At 38.7% G+C, this 24,226-nt stretch overlaps 3 protein-coding genes across 3 annotated transcripts; 1 reads left to right on the plus strand and 2 right to left on the minus strand.

Annotated features, from left to right (window-relative positions):
* Positions 1–10,100: 10,100 nt before the first annotated feature.
* On the plus strand, positions 10,101–14,949 carry LOC141642435 (uncharacterized). Its single transcript, XM_074451244.1, has 3 exons — positions 10,101–10,794; positions 11,788–12,184; positions 14,570–14,949. The coding sequence occupies exons 1-2, from the start codon at positions 10,193–10,195 to the stop codon at positions 12,050–12,052; spliced, it is 867 nt and encodes a 288-aa protein (XP_074307345.1). The 5' UTR covers positions 10,101–10,192; the 3' UTR covers positions 12,053–12,184; positions 14,570–14,949.
* A 968-nt stretch (positions 14,950–15,917) lies between these two features.
* Positions 15,918–19,590, minus strand: LOC141642434 (alkaline/neutral invertase A, mitochondrial-like). Its single transcript, XM_074451243.1, has 6 exons — positions 18,347–19,590; positions 18,033–18,198; positions 17,733–17,944; positions 16,860–17,353; positions 16,704–16,752; positions 15,918–16,425 (listed from the first exon to the last, which is right to left on the minus strand). Exons 1-6 carry the CDS (start codon positions 19,142–19,144, stop codon positions 16,114–16,116), a joined length of 2,031 nt encoding a protein of 676 aa, XP_074307344.1. The 5' UTR covers positions 19,145–19,590; the 3' UTR covers positions 15,918–16,113.
* Positions 19,591–22,496: 2,906 nt separating this feature from the next.
* On the minus strand, positions 22,497–23,154 carry LOC141628728 (uncharacterized). The gene is made up of 2 exons (XM_074441828.1): positions 22,931–23,154; positions 22,497–22,838 (listed from the first exon to the last, which is right to left on the minus strand). The coding sequence occupies exons 1-2, from the start codon at positions 23,126–23,128 to the stop codon at positions 22,551–22,553; spliced, it is 486 nt and encodes a 161-aa protein (XP_074297929.1). The 5' UTR covers positions 23,129–23,154; the 3' UTR covers positions 22,497–22,550.
* Between the last annotated feature and the right edge of the window lie 1,072 nt (positions 23,155–24,226).

Here is a 24,226-nt window from a genome sequence, read left to right on the forward strand (position 1 = left end):
GACAGTGGTGCTAGTCACCACATAACCAATGACCTTGAAAACCTTGCCCTTCATAGCCCCTATGATGGACCGGATGATCTCATCATAGGAGACGGGTCCGCTCTTCCGATTACGCACCATGGTTCATTTACTACTCCTTTATCTTCACGTTTTCTTTCCTTTAATAATGTGCTTGTAGTACCGACAATTGCTCAAAACCTTTTATCCGTTTCGCAATTTTGCTTTGATAATAATGCTATAGCCTGTTTCTCACCTACTTCCTTTTGTTTTAAGGATCGCTCGACGGATGAAATCCTTATCCAAGGACCGTTTCAAGATGGCGTCTATCAATGGCAACCACCCAACCACAAACCACGTGCTTACACCAGTCTTAGTTCGTCTCCCAGCAGCTTGTGGCATGCTCGACTGGGACACCCATCCAATGCTACCCTTAGGAAATTAAATTCACTTTATAATTTTCGTATTTCAAATTATTTGCACTGTAATTCCTGCTTAGTCAATAAAAGCCACAAATTACCCTTTTCTATTTCCACTTTACATTCCGCTGCACCACTAGATTTAATATTTTCTGATGTATGGACCTCACCGGTACTCTCAACCGATTCTTTCAAATATTATGTCATTTTCGTTGATCATTTTTCCCATTATTTTTGGTTATATCCGATTAAAAATAAGTCCGACACATTAATAACCTTTCACCGCTTCAAAAATATTGTTGAAAAATATTTCCAACGTCCCATTAAGCAATTTTATTCCGACAACGGGGGGGGGGGGGATATAAAAAACTTACCCCAAACCTTCTTGATGACGGAATTAACCATCTTACATCACCGCCACACACACCCGAGCACAATGGTTTTGCCGAAAGACGTCATCGCCACATCGTTGAAACTGGTCTCGCGCTCCTTACTCATGCTCAAATGCCCAATAAATTTTGGCCTTATGCTTTTTCGACAGCCACATATTTAATCAATCGGCTGCCCACAACCACATTACAAAATAAAACTCCCTATCAAATTCTTTTCGACCAAAACCCAAACTATAATAAGCTAAAACCATTTGGTTGCCTTTGTTACCCATGGCTCAAACCATACACGAATCACAAACTTGACCCGAAATCAATTCCTTGTGTCTTTGTCGGTTACTCAAACACTCAAAGTGCGTATTTGTGCTACGAACCCGTTACTCACAAACTTTATACATCACGTCATGTACGTTTCATTGAGCATGTCTACCCTTACACCCATTTAGCCAAAACTACTCCATCCCCTGTTCCTTCCCCTGACAAATGGTGTGACCTCACCATTCCCTTACTTGACCCACCTCTTCCTATTCCCCACATCCCTCCTACGCCTCCTCCACCGCCCCCACCCGACACTACCAGCACCACTCCCTCCTCCACCTCGCAACACCCAATCCCACCCGAACCATAAAACAACCCGTCCTCACCCGTGACTCCCTCTACCACACCCTCTGCCACCACGGTACACCCTGCCTCCACCACTTCCACCACACCTTCGGCCTCCTCCCCTAGTCCTCCACCCCCACCCCCACCCCCACCTCCACCTTCCCGTGCTATCACTCGACTATGCAATAACATCGTCAAGCCGAACCCGAAATATACCAAACCCCCATCGAAACACGCTAAAACAGCGACGGTACCCACACCTCATCTCACACCCACCACCACAAAACAAGCCTTAGTTGACCCACGTTGGCGCAATGCCATGGTTGACGAACACCACGCCCTCCTTCGTAACCAAACCTGGACTCTTGTCCCTCGTTCCCAAGCCAAAAATGTTGTTGGTTGCAAGTGGGTATACCGCGTGAAGTACAACCCGGATGGCACTCTCAAACAGTATAAAGCTAGACTCGTCGCCAAGGGCTTTCACCAACGACCCGGCGTCGATTATTCGGAAACATTCAGCCCTGTAATTAAGCCTGCCACAGTTCGTCTTGTGCTATCAATCGCCGTTGCTAATCGATGGTCTCTCCGTCAAATTGATGTCAATAATGCTTTCTTACAAGGTAACCTCACTGATTCCGTCTTTATGGACCAACCCCCAGGGTTTGTAGATACGGAAAAACCCGATCACGTTTGTCACCTACGCAAAGCCATTTATGGCTTGAAACAAGCCCCACGAGCTTGGTACACCGAGCTCAAACTGTATCTTTTGAGTCTCCACTTCAAAAATTCAGTCACTGACCCATCTTTATTTATTTTAAACACCAAACAGACCACACTATTTGTCCTAGTCTATGTCGACGATATAATCGTCACCGGACCAAACCCGTCACACATTCAGGCCTTTATTGATGAAATATCACAAAAATTCTCATTAAAGGATCTTGGACCACTTTCATTTTTCCTTGGAATTGAGGTCACTCCAACCAAAAACGGCATTCACCTCAACCAAACCAAATACATTTCCGACTTACTACATAAATTTAATATGCATGAAAGCAAACCCGCCACCACCCCCATGCTAGCTCATTCTCCTCTTGTTAAGGAACCCAATGCACCAATTGAAAATATCACTGATTATAGAGCGATTGTCGGGAGTCTCCAATATTTATCATTAACTAGACCCGATATTGCCTTTCCGGTTAATAAGCTAGCACAATTTCTCACGCACCCGACCTCCAACCATTGGCTCGCCCTAAAGCGTGTCCTCCGGTATTTAAATGGTACTCTTCACTTGGGTATTCATCTTCATCACTCCACCACTCTTAATCTCCACGCATACTGCGATGCGGACTTTGCGGGAGATTCCGAGGACTATGTCTCGACCACCGGTTACATTGTTTACCTTGGCAAAAATCCCATTTCGTGGTCTTCCAAAAAACAGCGTGCCCTGTCTTGCTCCACTACAGAAGCCGAATTCAGAGCCGTTGCCGCTACCTCCTCGGAGGTCCTCTGGCTAGTCTCTGTTCTCCATGAGCTTGGCATAGCTCATCCCTCTTCGCCCGCTATTTATTGTGATAATCTTTCTGCGACAACCTATTCGGCCAATCCCGTGTTTCACTCGCGAATGAAGCATTTAGCAATCTCATTTCACTTTGTCAAAGAGCAAGTTCGTAACGGTCTTATTCGTATCCAACATATTAACGGTAATGATCAGTTAGCTGATACGTTGACGAAGCCGTTGCACAAGTCCCGTTTTCTTGAGCTGTCTTCCAAGATTGGCCTTCGTCTCCGACCGTCCATCTTGCGGGGGAGTGTTGAACAGTCCGTTGCTACACCAACAAACCAGGAACCAACTCCTAGTCCTCCTCCTATTATCTAGGCTATTGTTTATCTTTTGTATTTAGTCACATGTGTAATTATCTTATTCCTATTCTTTAGCAAGTAGTTCCTTGTTATTAGAAGAGTAGTTTAGTCTACTGTAACTATATAAACATAGGTTGTAAATCTCTTTCATTATCAATATACAAACACTTTCATTCTCAAACTGTATATTTACTCTTATACTCCGTTCAACTCCCAGATTACAACTTTCTATTTTGTATACTATTCACAATTAAGTATGCAATTTCATTTTTCTCTTAATACATAAATGAAAATATATTCATGTGCGATCTTGTTTGATTCGTCATTACGAGTACATTAAAATATCTAGCTTTTATATTTTCTGCAAATACGTAGCTAACGATGTTTAACGCGTAAAGCAGACATTGACAAACGTGAAAAAGTAAAGTGGGAGTGTGGAGTTAAATGGAAGGAGTATATACTAGTCAAACATGTCAATCAAATTGTCATTTATATTCTAATTAATCAATCTATTTCTATTAATAATAAGGCTAAATCAAATAATCACCACGTATTTGCGTATTTTTACAAATTACCACCACGTATTTACAAATAACCCCTAGATTTTCATGTATACTCCAGAATTACCACCGTATATTTAACCCGAGACTCTTTTTCATATTTTCCGACTCTTTAATAAACGATTCATCTGAAATACCCTTATTACCCTCATTGACTTGAACAATGGAGTACAACATATCGTCTTCCTTTTTTCCCCAAATCATCCCCAAATCCTAAATCCCCAAATCATTTCAGCTCTTTAATCTCAATCTCCATCAATTCACTCTTGTTAATTCATGATTATGAACCATAAAAGTGATACAGGAGCTATGTGCTCAGCTGTATCAATCTTGTTTAATGGTGAAAGAGGTCTAACAATGGAGTTTAGACGAGAGAGTTTGAGAGAAGATACAAGAGAAGAGATAGAAAGAATTGAGAGAGAATTGTATTTGATTATGAATGAATGTAAAAATGATTACAAGATAACTATTTATAGAAATCTATATTTGTAAGAGTAACTAATTCTGTTATTTGACAGCTAAGTAATAACTAATTCTAACAGAATCTCAACAGAATTCCTCTAACTGTATCATTTCTTCCTCCTTAAAAACTTGACTTGTCCTCAAGTCACTTGAACATCAAACTGAGGAAATTGCTCCTCAAAACTTTCAGCAGGCTCCCATGTAGCTTCTGAAGCAGGATAGCCCTCCCACTGAACCAAGTATTGCACTTGTGCTCTATTCTGAAACTTCACTAATCTCCTTTCTAAGACGGCCCGTGGTATTGGAGTCTGAATAGAAGATTGACCTTGGAACCAAAGGGGAATGTGTGTAATCATAGGTAAATTGCCATAAAATCTTTTAAGTTGAGATACATGAAAAACATCATGTACCAGGGATGATGCTGGTAGCTTGAGGTTGTATGCTACCTTTCCAATTAAAGCTGCAACTTGGAATGACCCATAATACTTGTGAGCAAGCTTCTGATTGCTTCTCTGCTGCACTGACTATTGTCTATAGGGCTGTAATTTAAGCCACACCCAATCTCCCACAGCAAAAGTTCTCTCAGTCCTATGCTGATCTGCTAATTGCTTCATTCTGGATTGAGCCTTTACCAAATTCTGTTTTAGTAAAGTCACCATTACTTCCCTTTTTTTGCATTGATCTATCATCCACCCTAGATTCTCCGGGCAGATAGGGTGAGTGAAGAGGTGGAGGCTGATTGTAAACCACTTCATAAGGGGTAAGCCCTGTAGCAGTGTGAAAGTGAGTATTAAACCACCATTCAGCTAATGGCAACCACATACTCCAATCTTTGGGTTGATCTCCACACATGCACCTCAAATATGCTTCAAGACACCTGTTAACCACCTCTGTTTGACCATCGGTCTGGGGGTGATAGGTTGATGAGTACTTGAATTCAGTCCCATGTAGAAAGAATAAAGACCTCCAAAATTGACTCAGAAAAACTGAATCTCTGTCACTAACTATACTCCTAGGCCAGCAATGTAATTTGAACACATTGTTCAAATATGCTTGAGCTACTTGCACAACAGTAAAGGGATGGGATAAAGCTATAAGATGAGCACATTTGCTTAGTCTGTCAACCACAACCAGAATTACCTCCTTACCCATGGATTTAGGCAATCCAGTTATAAACTCCATTGATATATCAATCCAAACCTCTTCAGGAATTGGTAGAGGCTGTAGCAAACCAGGATATGCCACATTCTCATGTTTAGCTGCTTGACACACTTGGCAATGTTTGATAAACCAACTAATGTCCTTGGTCATTCCCTTCCAATAAAATAAGGATTTAACTCTCCTCAAGGTACCATCTCTTCCTGTATGACCAGCCTCACTTGAAGAATGATGCCATGTCAAAATTTGTGATTTTAGGCCTTCATCTATCCCAACTGCTATTTTCCCTTTTCTTCTTATCAACCCATCCAGTAAGGTATAGTGTCCTACAGATTGTTGTTGCTGCAAGGATTGTAAAATGGAAGATAAGTGGGAATCCTGAACATAACTGTCTTTGATCTTCTGAACTAAGTCAGAATCCACCATTGAAATAGCTAAACACAATATTTCAGATGCAGTCACCCTTGATAATGCATCAGTAGCTAAATTCTCCTTACCACTTCTGTACACTATCTCATAGTCAAACCCCATCAACTTAGAAAGCCAAAATTGCTGAAAAGGTGTGGAAATTTTCTGCTGCAATAGCCATTTTAAACTCTTTCGATCAGTTTTGATGATGAAATGCTGACTTGATAAGTATTGCTCCCATTTCTGGACTGCAAATACTATGGCCAATAACTCCTTCTCATATACTGACAGCTTTTGCCATTTTGGTCCTAGCCCCCTGCTAATATAGGCCAAAGGGTGACTTGACTGCATAAGAACAACCCCAATACCTTCATTTGATGCATCGGTTTCAACAATGAAGGGTTGAGAAAAATCTGGTACTGCAAGCACAGGAGCAGAAGTGAGTGCTAACTTCAAGGCTTCAAATGCCTCTTGGGCTGTAGCAGTCCAATCATAAGCCCCCTTCTTCAACAAATTAGTTAAAGGTTTACTCAGAACTGCATAATTCCTCACAAACTTCCTGTAATAGCCAGCTAACCCAATAAAGCTTCTCAAATCCTTAACAGATTTGGGTGTTGGCCACTCAACTACAGCTTGTGCTTTCTTAGGATCAGTTTCTACCCCTTTTCCCGAGATGAAATGTCCCAAGTACTCCACTTTCTCCATAGCAAATGCACATTTTGACATTTTGGCATACATGTTATTTTGTTGCATCATCTGAAACACCAATTCCATATATCATCAAAGAAGACCAATACACATTTCCTAAGTAATGGTCTAAAGGTAGAGTTCATCCAACTCTGGAATGAAGCTGGTGCATTGGTTAAGCCAAAAGGCATAACCATAAACTCATAGTGCCCTCCATGGGTTTTAAATGCTGTCTTGTACACATCCTCTGAATTAACCCTTAACTGGTGATACCCAGCCCTTAAATCAAGTTTTGTAAAAATGGTGGCACCTGCTAATTCATCAATCAGCTCATCAACAACAGGGATATGAAACTTATCCTTGATTGTTCTCCTATTTAACTCCCTATAATCCACACAAAGCCTCCAAGATCCATCTTTTTTTCCCACCAATACTACTGGAGATGCAAATGGACTAGAGCTGACTTGGATTGTACCTCTGTCTAACATCTCTTACACCAGTTTCTCAACGATATCTCTTTTTACCAATGGGTACCTGTAAGGCCTTATACTGACTGGTTCAGAACCCTGTGTCAAAGGTATTTTATGATCAAATACCCCTCGAGATGGAGGCAAGGATTTAGGCTCCTCAAAGATCTTCTTATACTGCTCCAAAAGATTGAAAAGAACAGGATGTTTGTTATCAACATTTGCTGTTAAGGAATGGCAACCAATATCCAGAGAAGACAATGTTCCTTCCATGTCCTGTGGAACCAGTTGCAATAAACACAATTGAGTAGATTCCAAGACACATTTATCAGCTTTTTTCCCTTGAATGAGTTTCCCCATTCAACTGGAATTGCATGACTAATTTCCTGAAATCCCATTGGACATGCCCTAAAGTACCGAGCCATTGCACTCCCAACACCATATCACAACCTCCCAAAGGAATAAGTAGGGCATCAGTCACTAGGGTATGATTCTGTAACACCCAACTGAACCCCTTGCAAATACTTTGACAAGCTAAATGGTTACCATCAGCAACTGTTACTGACTGTGGAGCAATGTTGTCAACCTTACACCCAAGTTGTTGAGCCAATGCCACATCCATGAAGTTATGAGTACTTCTAGAGTCAATGAGAATGTGTATTGGCTTTTTATTGATAAAACCCACCACTCTCATAGCTTGATACCCTGGATTTCCTGACAAAGCATTAACAAAGATACAAGGCTCCTCCACCAACAGTTCTGTTTCTGCCAACTCCCCTTCCCCAACCACCAATTCCAGTTCAGTCTCCTCTTCACACCCATCCCACCCTTGCACTTCCACAGTAAACACCTGTTTTTCCTTAAAAGGTCATTTATGGTTCCTATCATAAGGTTGATTGCAGTAATAACACTCACCCTTAGCCATTTTATCAGCTCTAACATTGGCAGGTATATAATTCCGTTGCCCTGGCCTCGGTGGGTAGTTGGTGACCATATTTTTGAGAAGGGCCATTTTTGGGGTGGGTAACAATGGAGGTAGTTGAGAGGGTGGTTTAGAAAAAGAATTATAGGATTTAGAAGAATGAGAATTAACTAACACGCTAGCCTGAATAGCATCTTCCTGACATCTAGCAAACTCTATAGCATCAACCATATTAGTGGGTTTGAAAGCTCTAACAAATGGTTTTATGGTTGGCTTAAGGCCCCCAATAAAACTGTCTAAAAAGAAATTATCAGGCAATAATGGATTCTTTTGTTGCATTATTCCTTTCAGACCCTCAAAATCATCAATATATTGAGTAATTGAACTGGTTTGAACCAATTTATTAAATTTTTCTACAATATTATAGCTAAGATCATCCCTAAATCTTGCAGACAAATCAATCACAAATTGTTCCCAAGCAACATTAGCATGAACAGACAAGTAATTTGAAGCCCATAATTCAGCCTTGCCCACCATGTTCAAACAAGCCATGTCAACTTTTTGAGAATCAACTATTTTACATAAAGCAAAATATCTACTGCATTTTTGCACCCAAGTAACAACACCATTACCATCAAAAGAGGGAAATTCAAGTGTAGGAACAAACCCAAGATTCCTGGTTGGGGTCCCAATTCCATGCCCAGATTCTGAAGTAAGAGTTCCATTACCATCCCCTGCTTGTTGAAGTTGGTGTTGAAGATTCTGGAACATACCCATCATTTGCGTCATATTCTGGCATAATTGAGCATTCTGCAGGGCTTGTTCATCCAATTTCTTCGCTTGTTCTTGAAGTTGTTGTTGTAAAGCAGTGATTTGACCCTCCACTTTCGATCGATTGCGTGTTGGCGCCAGGATAACCTGCTCTGATACCAATGATACAGGAGCTATGTGCTCAGCTGTATCAAACTTGTTTAATGGTGAAAGAAGTCTAACAATGGAGTTTAGACGAGAGAGTTTGAGAGAAGATACAAGAGAAGAGATAGAAAGAATTGAGAGAGAATTGTATTTGATTATGAATGAATGTAGAAATGATTACAAGATAACTATTTTATAGAAATCTATATTTGTAAGAGTAATTAATTCTGTTATTTGATAGCTAAGTAATAACTAATTCTAACAGAATCTCAACAGAATTCATAACAATTCCTCTAACTGTATCAAAAAGTGAACCATTATTATATTCATTCCCTTGATCTCCCCATTGATAACCCCCTGATCCCCTATCAAAATCACCATCATCAAAGATCTCAATTCACAACCATCCTCTTCACACGACATCGCAGTGCGTCAACACACACCTAATTCATGGTTGGCCACACCTCAATTAATGGCGATCATCATTCCACCTCCTGTACCCGAATCTGTTACCGACACAACCGAGCCACAACAACACCTGCTCCGTTCACATCCACTATTTAATCTCCAAGTTATCCATCACCATAAAAAATCCGTTGACACATTTTGGAGACTTATTCAACGACGATACATTTCCTTGTTCTTGTTTTTTATGACGCTTGTGACTGTTGCTAGATGCAATGTCATTAGAATGAATAAAATCTACGAATTCCTTGCCTGTTTCCGCCCAAACACTATTTTTTTGCCTTCAAATCCACCGTTATCTTCACTTTTAGTTTAATAGTGTTACTAATTAAATAAATTGACAGAAAGAGACAGAGGGAGGGAGATTGTCATTAAAGAGGTGAAACAATTTGGGATTTAGGGTTTGAGCGATGATTTGGGGAAAAAAAGGAATAGGATAGGCTAGTATTGTTTAAGTCAATGAGGGTAATATGGGTATTTTAGATAAATCGTTAATTAAAAAGTCGGGAAATATGAAAAACGAGTCTCGGGACAAATATACGGTGGTGTTTGGGGGGAGTATACATGAAAGTCTGGTTTTTTTTTATAAAAACGCAAATACGTGATAATAATTTGTAAAAATACGTAAATATATAATGATTATTTGTAATTTTTCCTAATAATAATCTGTAGAGAACCAAACAACGCCCGTAAAAAAGTTTTATTATAAGACGGTCTTAAGTGAGAACTAAAGAAAAGGTAAATCTTTTACATCACCTCAAAAACCCTCATTAGTCATTCATTCATATTCATCAAATCATCATACAAACGTGGGTGTGACTTGTGAGTGACACTCCAATACTCCACTTTTCAGTGCTGCTCCATTTCCAATTCTCCCATGGCTTCCACCGCCGCCGCCATAACCACCATAAACCCTTCATGCCGAACCCTCATCGACGACAATGACGACGACACACTTTTCCCTTCTCAACAACAACACATCTCACAACTCTCCACCTCTTCTCACCTAACCCGTCAAGAACTCCTCCGCCGCCGTCTGATTCGAACCCGAAAACTCAGCCGGGTCTACCGTGACCATTTCTGGACCCTCATGGATCACCTACGTGCCCAGTACCGCCAGTATTACTGGAACTACGGCGTTAGCCCCCTCTGTTTCGACACCAACACCGAGGCGAATGTCGTTAATAATAATGGCAATGCCGAGTTTGGCGTTGTTGCTGAAGGTTGCGGCGAAACGAATGCTGCGAGTAATATTAATGCTGCTGATCATGGTAGCTATTGCTGTAATGGAAAATTAGGGTTAGGGTTAGGGTATGGAGAGGGTGGAAGTAGTAATAATGGTGGTGCTGGTGGTTATCGTAGGTGTGCGTTTAGTGCGTGTGAGTTGAAAGCTATGGCGTTGACGAGTTTTTGTTCTTTGCATATCTTGTCTGATCCCAACCAGAAGCTTTATAAACCTTGCAATTTCGTTATCAAAGCGTAATTTTTCTCATTCTTCGCTTTTCTGTTTGTTATTTTGTTGATTGATATGCCCACTGTCCCAATCATTTGTTTACGTTTGATTAACTATTTACTCGGCTGTTGGGAGATTACCCAATTGCATTTCTAGGCTTTGTGTGTGATTATGGATGGTTTATTTTCGAGGCTGTCATCATAACAATCTTGATTGCTTATCCAGCTGAGTTTAGTTTAACCGATAAGAGGAAATATAGTTGATGGGCTATGTTACTTGGACACTTTTTGCTACGTAGTGTATCCGTGTGGGATATTTGATACTTGGAACTACATTTTAAGCGAACAACTTATAATGTAGAGAAGGGGAAGGGAAGGGAGTTAGAGGGAGAGGAGGTGAGGGGAATGCAGTTATTGTGTTTTCCCTCCAAATTTTGCGTAGGTTAGAGGGATTACGATTTGCTTTACAGTTGCGAAAATGGATACCGTCACTTCCCTCCCATCTAATTTGCTGTTTCGACTGGGAAGTCGCTCCCCTTTCTTTCATTAAATCCCTACATCAAAACAGAGGTTTAACACTTTTCATAATTTGGCCGAGCTATGTTTGAATAACATAGTCAGTCGGTGGCTGCTTAAAACTATTTACTTCATATTTGTTTTATGAAACCTACATATTTGTCAAAAAAACTGTAAGTTTGATTACTATTGATACAAGTTTTGCTTTGAGTAGCTCAGTCCTCGGATTACTCCACTCATGAGTTGTAATTCTGAGATTTAAAACGCCACTAAGCCTAACAAGAAGTCTAGTCTGATGCGGTATTGTGGTAATGTGGTTCAATGAAGTCAATTAAGCCTTAGTGTGAAAATTAAGCCTTGATGGTTGAACAGTTGTGGTAGCAAAAGGGAAATTTTTCACATGCTCACCTACCATTTCAATTGATTCTGATGCTTATAGCCTAGTTAATTTGTAAGCACCCTCCTGATGCCTGTTGTTTAATGTTGCTATTCTTGTCTAACCAGTCCAGAGCAGGGACAGATTATCTGCGGAAGGCCCATACTGAGTTCAGCTGTTCCATCACTGTGTAACAGCCACTTGCCAAAGGCACTCAACGATGTCAAACAGGCCTTGAAGAAAGCAGGTCTTACTGCTGCTGCATCTGGTAGACTTTCTTCAAAGTTTCATGTTGTAGTGGCCGAATATGTTCAGTTGATACAGTCCAGGAGAAGGGCAGCTCAGAAGCGTGATAAGAAAAAGATCATCATAAAAGAAGAATCAAGCAACTAATGAATCCTTTGGAATGACTTGTTGGATAATGCAGTCAGGTTGACAAAATAAGTGGGTGAAGCTAAACACTCGATTTATCCTGGGTAGGGGAATGTCAATCCCATGGCGCCAATGAATTTCGGCATACTTAAGGTATTCCGTAATTTGTGAGCTTTCTTTTTGGTGTATATTTACTTGGCTATGCTACCTAAACCCCCCTTCCATACTTTCTTTAATTGAGTGCGACCACTTACCTTTGCTACTAGTGCACTACCAGCTCAATTTTTCTTATTATTTAAAAGATTTTTGTTTGCTAATCAGATACTTTTCATTCCTTGGCTATTGTATGCAACTATAAATTACAATATTGGTCAGGAATCGTGGTTTTGTACTATTATGCGGTGGCGTGACCGATGTCACGGTGTATCACTGTGTTTTTATATTGAAGTCATATAAGCCATATCAGTCTAGCATTGGTGTGTCGGTCAAATATCGTACGTGTTGGCCTTAATACTGGCCGTTTTTAACAAGCCTTTATATATTGGAAAATATCAACACGGAAAGTTGAAATTATTTACATAGCCAATTTTTGATATTCCATACCGTGATTGTATGCAAGTAGGTCAGAGTTTATGCTTCATTTACCTTCAAGTGTCCCATCTTTGATATTCATATATATGCAACATAGGCCACGTGATTATTGTCTATGAAAAACTGAAATTCTATTGTTTTTCTATCCGGCAAAAAAGCATGCATAAGATGGGACTGGTATTCTGTTGAGAAGTTTGTCCTTTATACTCACTTTACAAGATTTGTTCCTATGTCTTATGATCATTTGTTTTTATACAACAAAGGGTGAAAAGGTGGAGGTCAACGGGTGCCTGTTAAGTGTAGGAACTAGGAAGTAATTGTCTCACAGTTGTAGCCGTCTTGATCCCGTTTTCTTGGTATTTTGCCTGTGGATAAACTCTAGTTTCTTGAGACAGCTGTCTTTCTTTAACTACAGGAATAGGAACAAACCAATGATCAAGGAAAGCTTCTCAAATTTCCGTTCTTTCCTTATTTCGATCTAACGAGCGCTAGTTGTCACTTTACCCTTTGTTTGGATAGGGGAGTTTGGAGAGAAAATTGTGGAAGGGATTTGGAGGTGGACAATACCCCTTGTTTGGTTAGCAAAACGGAAGTGGGGGGTTTTTGGAAGGAAGGGAAAATGGATCTCTCCGTTTCCCTCCTATAAGGCAAATTAAATTCCTCCAGCAAAGGAAAGATTTGAAGGAAAAAAGTTTCTCCCCTCCTCTCCCTCCAGTTTTTGTATTTAAACAAAGAGCCTTAATGTAACACATCTACTAATTGAATCATCTGATTGACTTATCTGCAATCTTTGGAAAGAGAAACATATGCAGAGCCCTCAGAGGGTAGATGTAGTATCTTACTGGTTGTGATGTCCATTGTAAAAGATAGGTCCTTAATTCGGTGGGCATGATCAAATTCCTCCAAATCTTAATCCTGGATCACCAATTACTCAGAGAGTCAGAGGCATTCTGTTTACTATAACTAACCAATCTTTCCCAATTTTATATGTCGGCCTTAGACTTTTCCAGTTTTATCTAGGCTCATGGCCAAGAATGTGAAAAGGGACGAGTCTGCAAAAGTATCCATAACGGTCAACTCACACAATCAAACAAAAAGACAAAACCTGAAATTTCATAAAAATATAATCTTGAACCATAACTGTATGATCAGAGTTAGGACTCAACACTACTTGGTCATAGTACTAGTTCTCAGCTTTTGAATGAAAATATTTATTGTTCAAGTCGTTTGGATTCGAGTATCATAGATTCATCGGCGTTGTTCACTGAAAAGGGCTGTATCTTACGTAGTTTTCTTGACTATTGATATTATTTTTTATCAACTTTACTTTGGTCTACGTAGTACAGTTGTGCAATACTCAGGTATTTGCTGTATATGCATGCATATCATCATATATAGGATATAGGTCCTCTGAGAACCCTAGGCAAGAATGTTGAGAATAATCAAGTACGGAGTACATTTTAAATATGTAGAAGGTAATTTTTTAACATTCCAATAGTCAAGATCCGACTCTCATTCAATGGTTAACGTCAATGAAGGGTCATTGCTAGCGGTCAACCACTCACTTCAGTCACTAGTCGGTGGTGTATACCGGTTCTTGGCATTAGTCAACCTTCATGTATATTTGGAACGTATCTCATGTATTATTGAATTGTACTCCATGTTACGGAGTATATAGTTTGAATAAACGTTATATGAGAATTGTAAATTTGAAATACATTTCATGATTTGTTTTTCGTTTTTATGTATAGTTGGAATGTATTTCATGAAATGAACAAGGAGGTGTTCTCATGATTCATAAATCATAAGGGTGTTCTTGATTTCTCATATGATCATAAAGCATTTTATGGAAAAATAATACTTTCGTAAAATTCATCTCATCTCTGGTTATTTTGCACATGCGACTTTCTTAAGCTTATATTCATGACTCAACTACTGTGCTTACAGATGATGTATTCGAGCAGAACCAGGCTAAGAATTCTGATGCTGCTTGAGAGACTGAAGTCCGGAATGTGGAATGTCGTTTGCGTACAGGGGTGTGGTACGTCTTCTTTTACTCAAAACCACCCTTCTTCGCCTCAGATATATCTGTAAAAAAGGTCAACAATTTGACAACATTTTTTGGGGATGGAAATGTTTTGGAATGAAAAATAATACGGAGTACATTGTATTACTCGAGCTTCATTTTCATGTTTGTACTGTAAATTCTTATTTACATTTGGTGAGATTCTTGTTCGTCTCTTTTGTCATTATTATGATTATGATTATAATCTAAAACAAAATTTTGTAGTTTTCTTTCTAATGGAATCACATCAAAGTTACAGATAGAGAGCTCTCTAGACTCCAAGTGCCATTTTAGATGGTTGTACTTGGTACTAAATGATGGTTTTTTTGGTCTATAAGGTGTTCGCTTTATTTTCTTATGTGCCCTCCGAAGAATTAAGATGGATAGAAGCTCTCTTGGATCTCTCGATAAAGAGCACAGAAGAGCTGACTCTCCATTATAACTTATAAGTGGTCGTCGACATATAAATATATAATGGTTGTGAGAGGAAAAATCTCTGTTTTCAACTTATTTTATGTCAATTTAAATGGAGAACATGTAAGAATTTTGTTACTGTAAGTATAAAATTATTCTGCTCGCCAGTGAGAGAAGGTAAATTTATTGCAAAATAGATGTTCTCTATCTTTTACAATTCTACATTCTCCGTTGTCAAAAAAAAAAAAACTATTGTACATGCTCTGCCGCGAAATCCCTGAACAAGCGTGTTCAACATATAGTTCCCCTGTACATCATGTTCATGGATCAGCAATGTAGCCACGATTATAGTGCAGAAAAAACGTTACCCAACATATAATCCCCTTATTTTTATTCATATTTTAATCAAAATCAAAGGTAAACAGATGATTGAAAAATACGGATTATTTCTTAGTTTTCTTCTCACTATATATGTACTTGGCAACTTTTCCAAATTGAGTATTACAAGGTTGAGTTTTCAGCATATTAGTTTGGCGGCGATGACCCCCAAAGGGAATAAAGCTCTACAATTGAATATAGAGTCTGCCTTTTCACGCTGCTTCAGGGTGACGATTCAACAATTGATACTTACTTTCTACGGCTGTGCCTAACTTACACTTCCGGCCACAAACCAATCGTAATTCTCCTTCCATATTCCAGCTTTAGATTCGACAATGAATGTCATATAATCGTAGAGAAATGGTGTAAACAAATGAAACACTATTTTGGCAGAGTACATAATGGTGATGAGCTGAAGTTAATCCACACAAACAAATGAAGATACATAAAAAAAGTCATGTTGAAGAATAGCGGAGTCAAAGACGATGGAACACTGGTGCACAAAAAAACTGCACCAAATTTGGGTCGTCTAGTTCCAATGGTTTCTAAACCTAGGTTGCTAACTACGAATAAGATTTAGTAGCACGGGTCTCAACAAGAAAAATATATCTGATACAACCTCGACTCAAAAGCTCTATATGGAGACTCTACGAGAACACTTTCTATTACCGGCTTTGTTGAGAGCACAAACACATGTCTCAAGAAGCTCGTGATCCTCCTCGAAAATAAGGGAGGAAGCTGCTCCCGGGTTGTCTAAGAGCATCTTTGATGACAGATAACCGGCAATGGTCCAAGTTTGATAGAGTCGAGCTTGTTTCCCAATAAATCGTCCCTTCTTGGTATCATAATACTCTGGCCATTTGTCATCTGAAAGCCTTCTTTCAGCCAAGTTTATTGCTTTTTCGGCTAGCTCTGGCCTCTTCATCTTAATGCAAGCAAGTGTGAACTGCAAAAAAAATAAAAAAAATAAAATACATATTGATTCAAATACTGTCATCGTGCACCGGGCTGCATATTGATTCCCCGGACCCTCGCCTAGCGGGGATGCCATCGTGCACCGAGCGGCCCTTTTTTTTACAAAAGACGTAGAAAGAAAAACGAATGCTAATTTGTGACACCTGAAGTAAAATTTATTCTCACACGTGTCTCGTGCCTATGCATCGGAAAGACAAAACTACCATGGTCACATAACTGATGTAACAAATACTGTACATAGAAAAATACCTGCCACAAGAGTGTAGGCCAAGATCCACCGTTGTGATACGACCACGGACTGTATGAATGAACAAAGGTTTATTAGAGTTGGAATCAATGACTAAAATTCATATTCTACTAATACTTGAGTAAATAAGTAAATTAGCAGAAGGTTTTAGACAATACGTGTTCTTTGGATCACTGCCAGTGATAATACGCCATTCCTCAAGCTCGAGAGCAGGGTAACATATCTTGAGAGGCATATTCCCGATAAGGTCATCCCATTTTGCGTCGATCAAATTAAGTATGCTTTCGTTTTGCTTGGAATTCCCCAAAGATGATACAACGGACCATAGGTTCCCAAGGGTAAAGAACCTGAAGTCCATATGAGCAGGTTGCAGATTTCCCATGAAAAAACCACCCTCATCTGGGATCCAATCTCCCAACCATGATGGTATTTGTTCTGGATAAATATTAAATTTATTGGTTGCATCAGTTGAATACTCCTCCGTTTTATAACGATATATTTCGTTAAGTTTCTTCATGTCAACCCAATAGTATTCCCTTATATGGAACGACAGTGAACTGAGTCGCTTATTGATTGCTGCTACCAAATTTTTGTTCCCATCATTAGCAATAAGAATCTCACGTGAGCATCGCAAAGCTGAGTAGAATAATGCCTGTGTCCATGACAAGATAACAATGATTACAACTTACAACCATAGGTCAAGTAAACTTGCTGCACTCGGTTATACACAATGCCTCATATAAACACTATTCACAATGGTTTACAGGTTCGGCATGTCGATTAGTTGCCAAGTCAAATTTAATGTTTGGTTAAAGCAGCGTGAAAACCATGTTCCTAAAACATTCACCAACCAAAACATATCCCTTTGTCTGAAAAAACATTACTCACTTACACTTGGGTCATTTATAAGAAAATGAAACTGAAACGTATATGCGAATTGTGAAGCAAAGGGGACTAATAAATTTAGTAATGCCGCACAGCCAAAATACGAACCCAAAAGACGGGTTTCCAGCTCAATGCAGACCACTTACTTGAATTTCAAGAGGATGACCATGTATTCCCATACGCCGATCAATCATGCAGGAACCATCAGTGACTAGCAGCGTCGGGAACATATCAAATCCATTAGTTAAACACAAATTAAGGATTAATCGTATCCCAGTCTGTACATCCACCCGTTCTTGTAAGGAATAGTCGCCGGTAATCTTTCCATAAGCTCTTAGTAGTATAATCCACCACAAACCTTTGAGTTAAACAACAAATCATGTATAAGCAAGAATATTGATTACATAGAAATACACACACACACATAAAGAAGGATGCCATGTTACCAGAATCAACAGGAGCCACACGCCCAATGGCCGATTCACCAAAATCTGGATCAAGAACTTCTTCAAAGGCTCCTTCCTTTCCGTCAAGAGGCACCGTTCTGACTTTAAAACTTGCTGGCATCAACCCTTGCCCAGGACTGTAGCAATCAACAGTTTTCTCCCAACTCTATGAATCAAGCAATACATAGTTTAGTGAAGGATTTGAGAAATGAAGTGGACAGTCAGAAACTCGGAACTCAGAAGTGCTTAGAAGCTCATTCCACCAATCAATAGTATTCTATTCACAAGATCAATTAGCATTCACATATAGTTACCTGCAACTGCAATGTGTGAAGCAGGAAGTTCTTCACAATCTCTCCTTCACCATGAAGCAAGAAAGCAAGTGCGGATGGAACAAAATCCCGAATGAAAACTTGATCATAATTAAGTGGCTGTTTGTCAGCTGGATCATTGGCAGCCACAGTCCCAACAGGATTCCCACAATAGTTTACAATCGTACTCCTTAAAAGCTTCCACGCTTCCTCCTCAATCTCCGAAAGCTTCTTTTTAATGTTTCCACCTTCAATGCCATTACTCAACCCCTTTTTCTCGTCTTTATTGACATCTACCTTACTCTCTTGGCCATTTAATCCTAATAACACCTCATCTTTTGTTCCCCCAATTACGAAAGGCTTCACATTACCATTCAAAGCACCTTGAATAAATAAGGTCTCAAAGCTTGGCTCATTAACATGAGAATCAACTGACGAGAAAGGCGAAGTGGATGTCGAATTATTCCTCACATTCGAAGCCACATTCGTTATTACCTTCCTAAACCTACCACTATCAACACCACAACTTCTCCTAATCAATCTACTATTACGACCCCAATTCAAATCGGAACCACAAAAATCCTTCCGATTCAGGTCGTGCTTAAATCTATAACCTACAATCTTTGGCACATTACAAGCATATCTATTTCTATGATGATCCAATCTATACCGTGTCGTCGACAAATTGTTGATAGTTACTAAATGAGTTGACATACTAAAAATGGGTGAACTTTTGCAATTAACCAAGATTCTACAATAGGGTTTCATTGTAGTAACCTTAATTGATCCACCAGTATTCATGCCCAATTAACCCAATTCCAAAGATCACCAAATATTGATCTTAGGGAGCTAAATACACAGATTAACAATCAGGGATCACTCAAATTATATATATACACAAATCTATTGAACTTAATAAATATGATTCAACAGATTATATGAAACCCTAATTATGAAATCCAATTGAATTTTAGCAGTATATACAAATTAAAGAGAAATCAATTAAAATAAAACCTGGGTTTTACTTGAAATGTAGAATTAAGAAATGGGTATGTGAGATTTGAGCTAAAAATTCAGAGGAAATGCTTGAATTTGATGAATAACAAATGGGAGTTTGCTTGTGAAATGGGGAAATTTCTAATATAAGTACAAGTTGGGGGAAGAAGAGCTCATTGTTTGGAATAAATCAATTCAAAAGTGGAAAAAGCATCAACTGACTTTTTGTGAGGTTGTTTACTTTGATGCCCTTCCACATGTGGAATACGGTTACAAATTTAGATTTTAGTTACTCAAATGTGGTTCTCTTTAAGAAGTCTTTTTCTTGTGTGGATAAATCAATAATAATAATGAATAAAATGGACATTTATAATTATTCAGATATTTTTTAACCACATATAATTATAAAGATATCTCAAATATCTTAATTTTGTTAACGTTAGTTTTCGAATCTCGTGATAAAAGTCAGTTTAGCAAAAGTTTTAAAACAAGTATTAACAAAATGATCTTTGACTCTTTGTATAACACAATTTTACGTGAGATCAAAATATCATACATACTTCCTCCATTCAACTCCAAACTACCATAGTACACTTTTCACGTTTGTCAACGCATGTTTTGCGCGGTAAATAGCATTAGCTACGTATATGCAAAAATTATAAAAGTTACATATTTTTAATGTCTTTCGTAAAACGAATCAAATAAGATCCCACAAGAATATATTTTCACTTATATATTGAGAGAAAATTGCAATTGAAGATTCATTTGTGAATAGTATGCAAAAACCAATATGGTAGTTTGGAGTTGAATGGAGGAAGTAGTTGATATGTGTCGATAATATTTTTTTACTTTTGAGACTTAATTTTGTCAAAAGATGCCGAAGGATGATGTAAAGAAAATTTAGATATTGAATTTTTGGTAGAATATATGGAAGTATTGAATTTATTTTATTTAAAAGAGTTTCGTAATTGTTACCAATAAATTTAAGTTATGAAAGAGATTCAGTGTTAAAATCTCCAAAGTTTGTATTTAGAAAATAAAGTAAATTTAAGAATAAAGTCTAGTTAAACATATCCTATTTAAACTTAATTAGATTGAGTAGACACATTAATAGAATAAAAAAAGGATAAAAAACAATTAAAATTTTGAAACATCCAATATCCCTAGTAAAACACCAATTATCAATGGGAATTAGGGAGATTGGAATGATCGATGACATCCAATAAAATTGGAATAAATTGGCTAAAGGGCAAAAATGTCATAAGAAGAAAATATCTAAGTGGATGAGGCAATGAGTCAGCAATGGACGGTGAAGTTCCAAATAAACAAGCAAAATAAATGTGGGATAAATAATTAACTTTTTTTTTTTTTTTTTGAAGGGGGATAAATAATTAACTTAAACAAACGCAACATAAAGCGACATTTGTGGATCCTACATTTCCACTTTAAGATTACATTTTCTATTACAAACAAATTTTGTGGCGGATAGAGCATGTCTAATTACGACTCATGGGCCATACTTTCGTAATTGGTCTTTTCAGCTTCAATGTACCCTTGCTTAGCTCTAGGGGTGGTCAAACGGCACGTCCGACCTGACCCGACCCGTCTCTCGGGTCGTTCTTTTCCTAGCCCGCTTAACCTGTTATCGGCTTGATCCAACCTGCTAAGAAATAGGGTCGGGCTATGGTCGAGTAAATCTTACCCGGTCTGCCCTCGACCAGCCCTCAACCCGAACCCGCCCCTTAACCCTACCCCGAGCCGGTTTGGGTCTCCAACAGGCCTGTCACAAGCCGATTCCATTTACCTCGGGCCGTATCCACGTTCAGCTAGTCAGGCCCAGCCCGCACCCGAGTAGCTTAACCTGACCTCGCATTCACGTCTGACCAGCCCTAGTGTACTCATTTCTAAGGTAGCTTTTAAAGATCGATGCTACTTGCAACATTTTCAACAGTAAAGTACAATGCTAGACTTTTTACATCAAATTTTTAGATAACAGATTAACTTTCTTCTCTCTTAACTAATTTAACTTTATACATCAACTTTTTAAGACACCATGAGAAAGATCACGTATTTTAATTGATCGACAAATTAATTAATCAGATAATAAGTACTCCTATATAGTTCGCGCAATTTTATTATCCCTATTTTCAAAGGCTCAAGAACAAATTAATTAGCAAACAAATTTGAGTAATCAATTACAAATATGACAATCCACTACTTTCAAAGGCTCAAGAACAGCCCAAAAAACTATGTATAGTAAGAGAATTGTTTCCTTTACAAAAGCTCGAGCAGTGGTGGAGCTAGCAGGGGCGGTCTCCCTCCTTAACGGTTGAGTTTTTGAAATTTGTAGCTAAATTTTTCGAATTTTTTTCGAGGGTGCTTTATATTATTATCCCCCACCCCCACCCCGCAGCACTCAAATCTTAACTCCATCACTGGCTCGCAGTAATGTCACTGGCTTTATATTATTATCCCCCACCCCCTAGAACTCACGGTCTTGCTCTTTTATTGTTCCGGTGGACCTTCTGGTAATAATAGCTGGTAACCGTGAAGTGGCGTGAACTCATGGTCTTGCTTTTTTATTGTTGTAGGTGCTCTCCAACAAAGAGAAGGTCTAAATGAATACACAATCATTTGCATTTGCACCCGTATTACAGATAGCAATAAATTGACAAAAGAAAGAACTGCATACCAGATCTGATGAACACGCCTAACATGACCTTGAAAAACAGCAACACATTTTTCCGTATTGCAGTTCCTCAACCTGACGGACTTATCAAATGAAGCACTTGCCAACCATTGCGCATTGGAGGAGATAAAGTGTAGATCGACATGAACAAACATTGGCTTCAACTATTTAATCCACCTACAATTGAAGCATTAGCGATACTGAAAGCAACATTTGAGACTAATGCTGTTCTGGCTAATGTATTTCTTCGCTAGAAGATTGGGGCGGCCTTTCTGAAAATGCTCTATTCGGTACTGAAAACGAAGGAAAAATGCTGCTAGTTTTGAAACCAGTCTGAAACCAACTATATAAAATTTGATATTAAATCGATCCTTTGCCATCAAGATAGCTCAAAGTCACCAGCGGTGTATATCAAGAGAGTTTTATACAACTATGATTACCGAAAATGAACTCAAGGCCCAAAAACAAGCAACTACTAATAGAGATCAAAATCCATTGTGCTCATTGATTCAGTGCGCGCAGCTATGAAATGGAGACGGTATCAGGGGGAATACTTCCGCTGACATCTTCATCTGGTGCATCCTCTTCTGCGGACATGTGAGGGACCACCAAAACAGACTTCTTTATCAGCAACAAATCAGCCAATTCTCCCATGTGGAACTGAAACAAGGCGTGATGCTCCGGAATTTCCAGCAAGTGCAAACTAACTCTATCGGATAGAGAAGACGCCTCCTTCATCAACCTTATATACCTCCAATTGAATACTACCTCGTCGCTTGACTCTTGTTCAAACCCCTTTGCTTCTTTAACCTATTCAAATTTCACTCATTTAATTACTTCCATCCAATCTTCCATTACTCAATGTTCGAAACAGAAACCACCGACTAGTAGTTAGTAGTTACCTCATGCTGGCTATACAGCCTATAGTGATACTCCCTTTCTTTGTCGCTTCCAATCTTATTACCTGTATCATTACTAGGAGGATCTTGTATCTGCAAGGTATGGTCAATCTGCTCCTTCATGTCATCAATTGGTAAAGTAGTTGCTGCACTGACGACCGTGCAGTAGGGAAACATTGTAACATCAGGAATTACGACCATTTCAGCCCAAATACCAGTAGGAGGGACAGTTCCTGCTTAAAACCAAAATTAGCAAAACAAAACAAGAAAATACACCAGAAAACTGACTCGACCAAACCTAACTCGAACCTCAACTTGAAACGGAAAACTCAAAGTAGATCCAAACTGACTGAAAACAGAAAACAGAATGACACAGAATGCAATTTAACATTTTTCCGAATCAACATCATAATCCTCATTTATTTCAGATCGACATTGACGAACTTTATCATGATCAACATCTTAATCCTAATGTTTTTTACATAGTCATTGGAAGAACAACATGAATTAAAAATAAAATAAAATAATAAAAACTAGTTCTTGTATAATTTTTCGACAAAGAAAACAACTGTAAACATAAAATTGAGAGATGAAGAACATACCAAACTCGAAGTGAAGTCGATTAGTTCCTTGAAGATGAAAAATAGTGACAGTATCATCGTCACCATCAAGATTACGAGGAAAACCTTGAGAAATTAAATGCAAAGGAGTCAACAATCCAACAATGGGCGGCGATGGGCAGCTCTGAAACTCGATCATACCAGGAGACTTCAGCAATAGAGTAGCAGTAGCATTGTCATCGTTCTTAACCGTAATTGCGAGACTTTCAGTAGCGGCCCCAAACATCCCGAACACATCATCGCTGAAAGTAGGATTAGTGAGAGCTTCAATTGCAAGCTTCAATGTGCGAAGAGGTTTCATTTTAAGGTAGAAGGTATAATTAGGATCAGGTGGTGGGTTTTCTTGAGGAGGAACAGTAGGCGTAACGATTTCTTCTGAAGCTTCCGACATGGCGATTAATGGAGTTTTCTTGTGGAGTTTTCAGCTATGGTGGTTGGCGCGAAAGTTAGTTACAAGAAAGAAGAGAGAGAGAGAGAAAGAAAGGAAAGGGAATTAGTTAGTTGGAATTAATGGGGTAGTTACGTTATAATCACTTTGTTTTTGGGTATATATGTTTCACATTTGATTATTGTTACAATAAACTTTTTTTTTTTTTTTGGCAAGTTTTGGTTTTATTTAAATTGAAGTTAAGCTAGAGTGTACGGGTCGGATTAATATTTAAGTAGTTTTTACTTTATC

This window comes from Silene latifolia, chromosome 2 (genome assembly GCF_048544455.1).
Source record: "Silene latifolia isolate original U9 population chromosome 2, ASM4854445v1, whole genome shotgun sequence".
Lineage (NCBI taxonomy): Eukaryota > Viridiplantae > Streptophyta > Magnoliopsida > Caryophyllales > Caryophyllaceae > Silene > Silene latifolia.

Bases quoted from the DNA above. Each gene is read 5' to 3' on its own strand.
- LOC141642435 (XM_074451244.1), top strand. From the start codon at position 10,193: ATGGCTTCCACCGCCGCCGCCATAACCACCATAAACCCTTCATGCCGA. The intron at 10,795-11,787 runs GTAATTTTTCTC...TTGTCTAACCAG, and splicing joins TGCAATTTCGTTATCAAAGC to TCCAGAGCAGGGACAGATTA.
- LOC141628728 (XM_074441828.1), bottom strand. From the start codon at position 23,128: ATGGTCGTAATTCCTGATGTTACAATGTTTCCCTACTGCACGGTCGTC. The intron at 22,839-22,930 runs GTAACTACTAAC...AAATTTGAATAG, and splicing joins GGCTGTATAGCCAGCATGAG to GTTAAAGAAGCAAAGGGGTT.
- LOC141642434 (XM_074451243.1), bottom strand. From the start codon at position 19,144: ATGAATACTGGTGGATCAATTAAGGTTACTACAATGAAACCCTATTGT. The intron at 17,354-17,732 runs GTAAGTGGTCTG...TCATGGACACAG, and splicing joins GTCATCCTCTTGAAATTCAA to GCATTATTCTACTCAGCTTT. The intron at 16,426-16,703 runs GTATTTTTCTAT...TTTTTTTTGCAG, and splicing joins GGCCTACACTCTTGTGGCAG to TTCACACTTGCTTGCATTAA.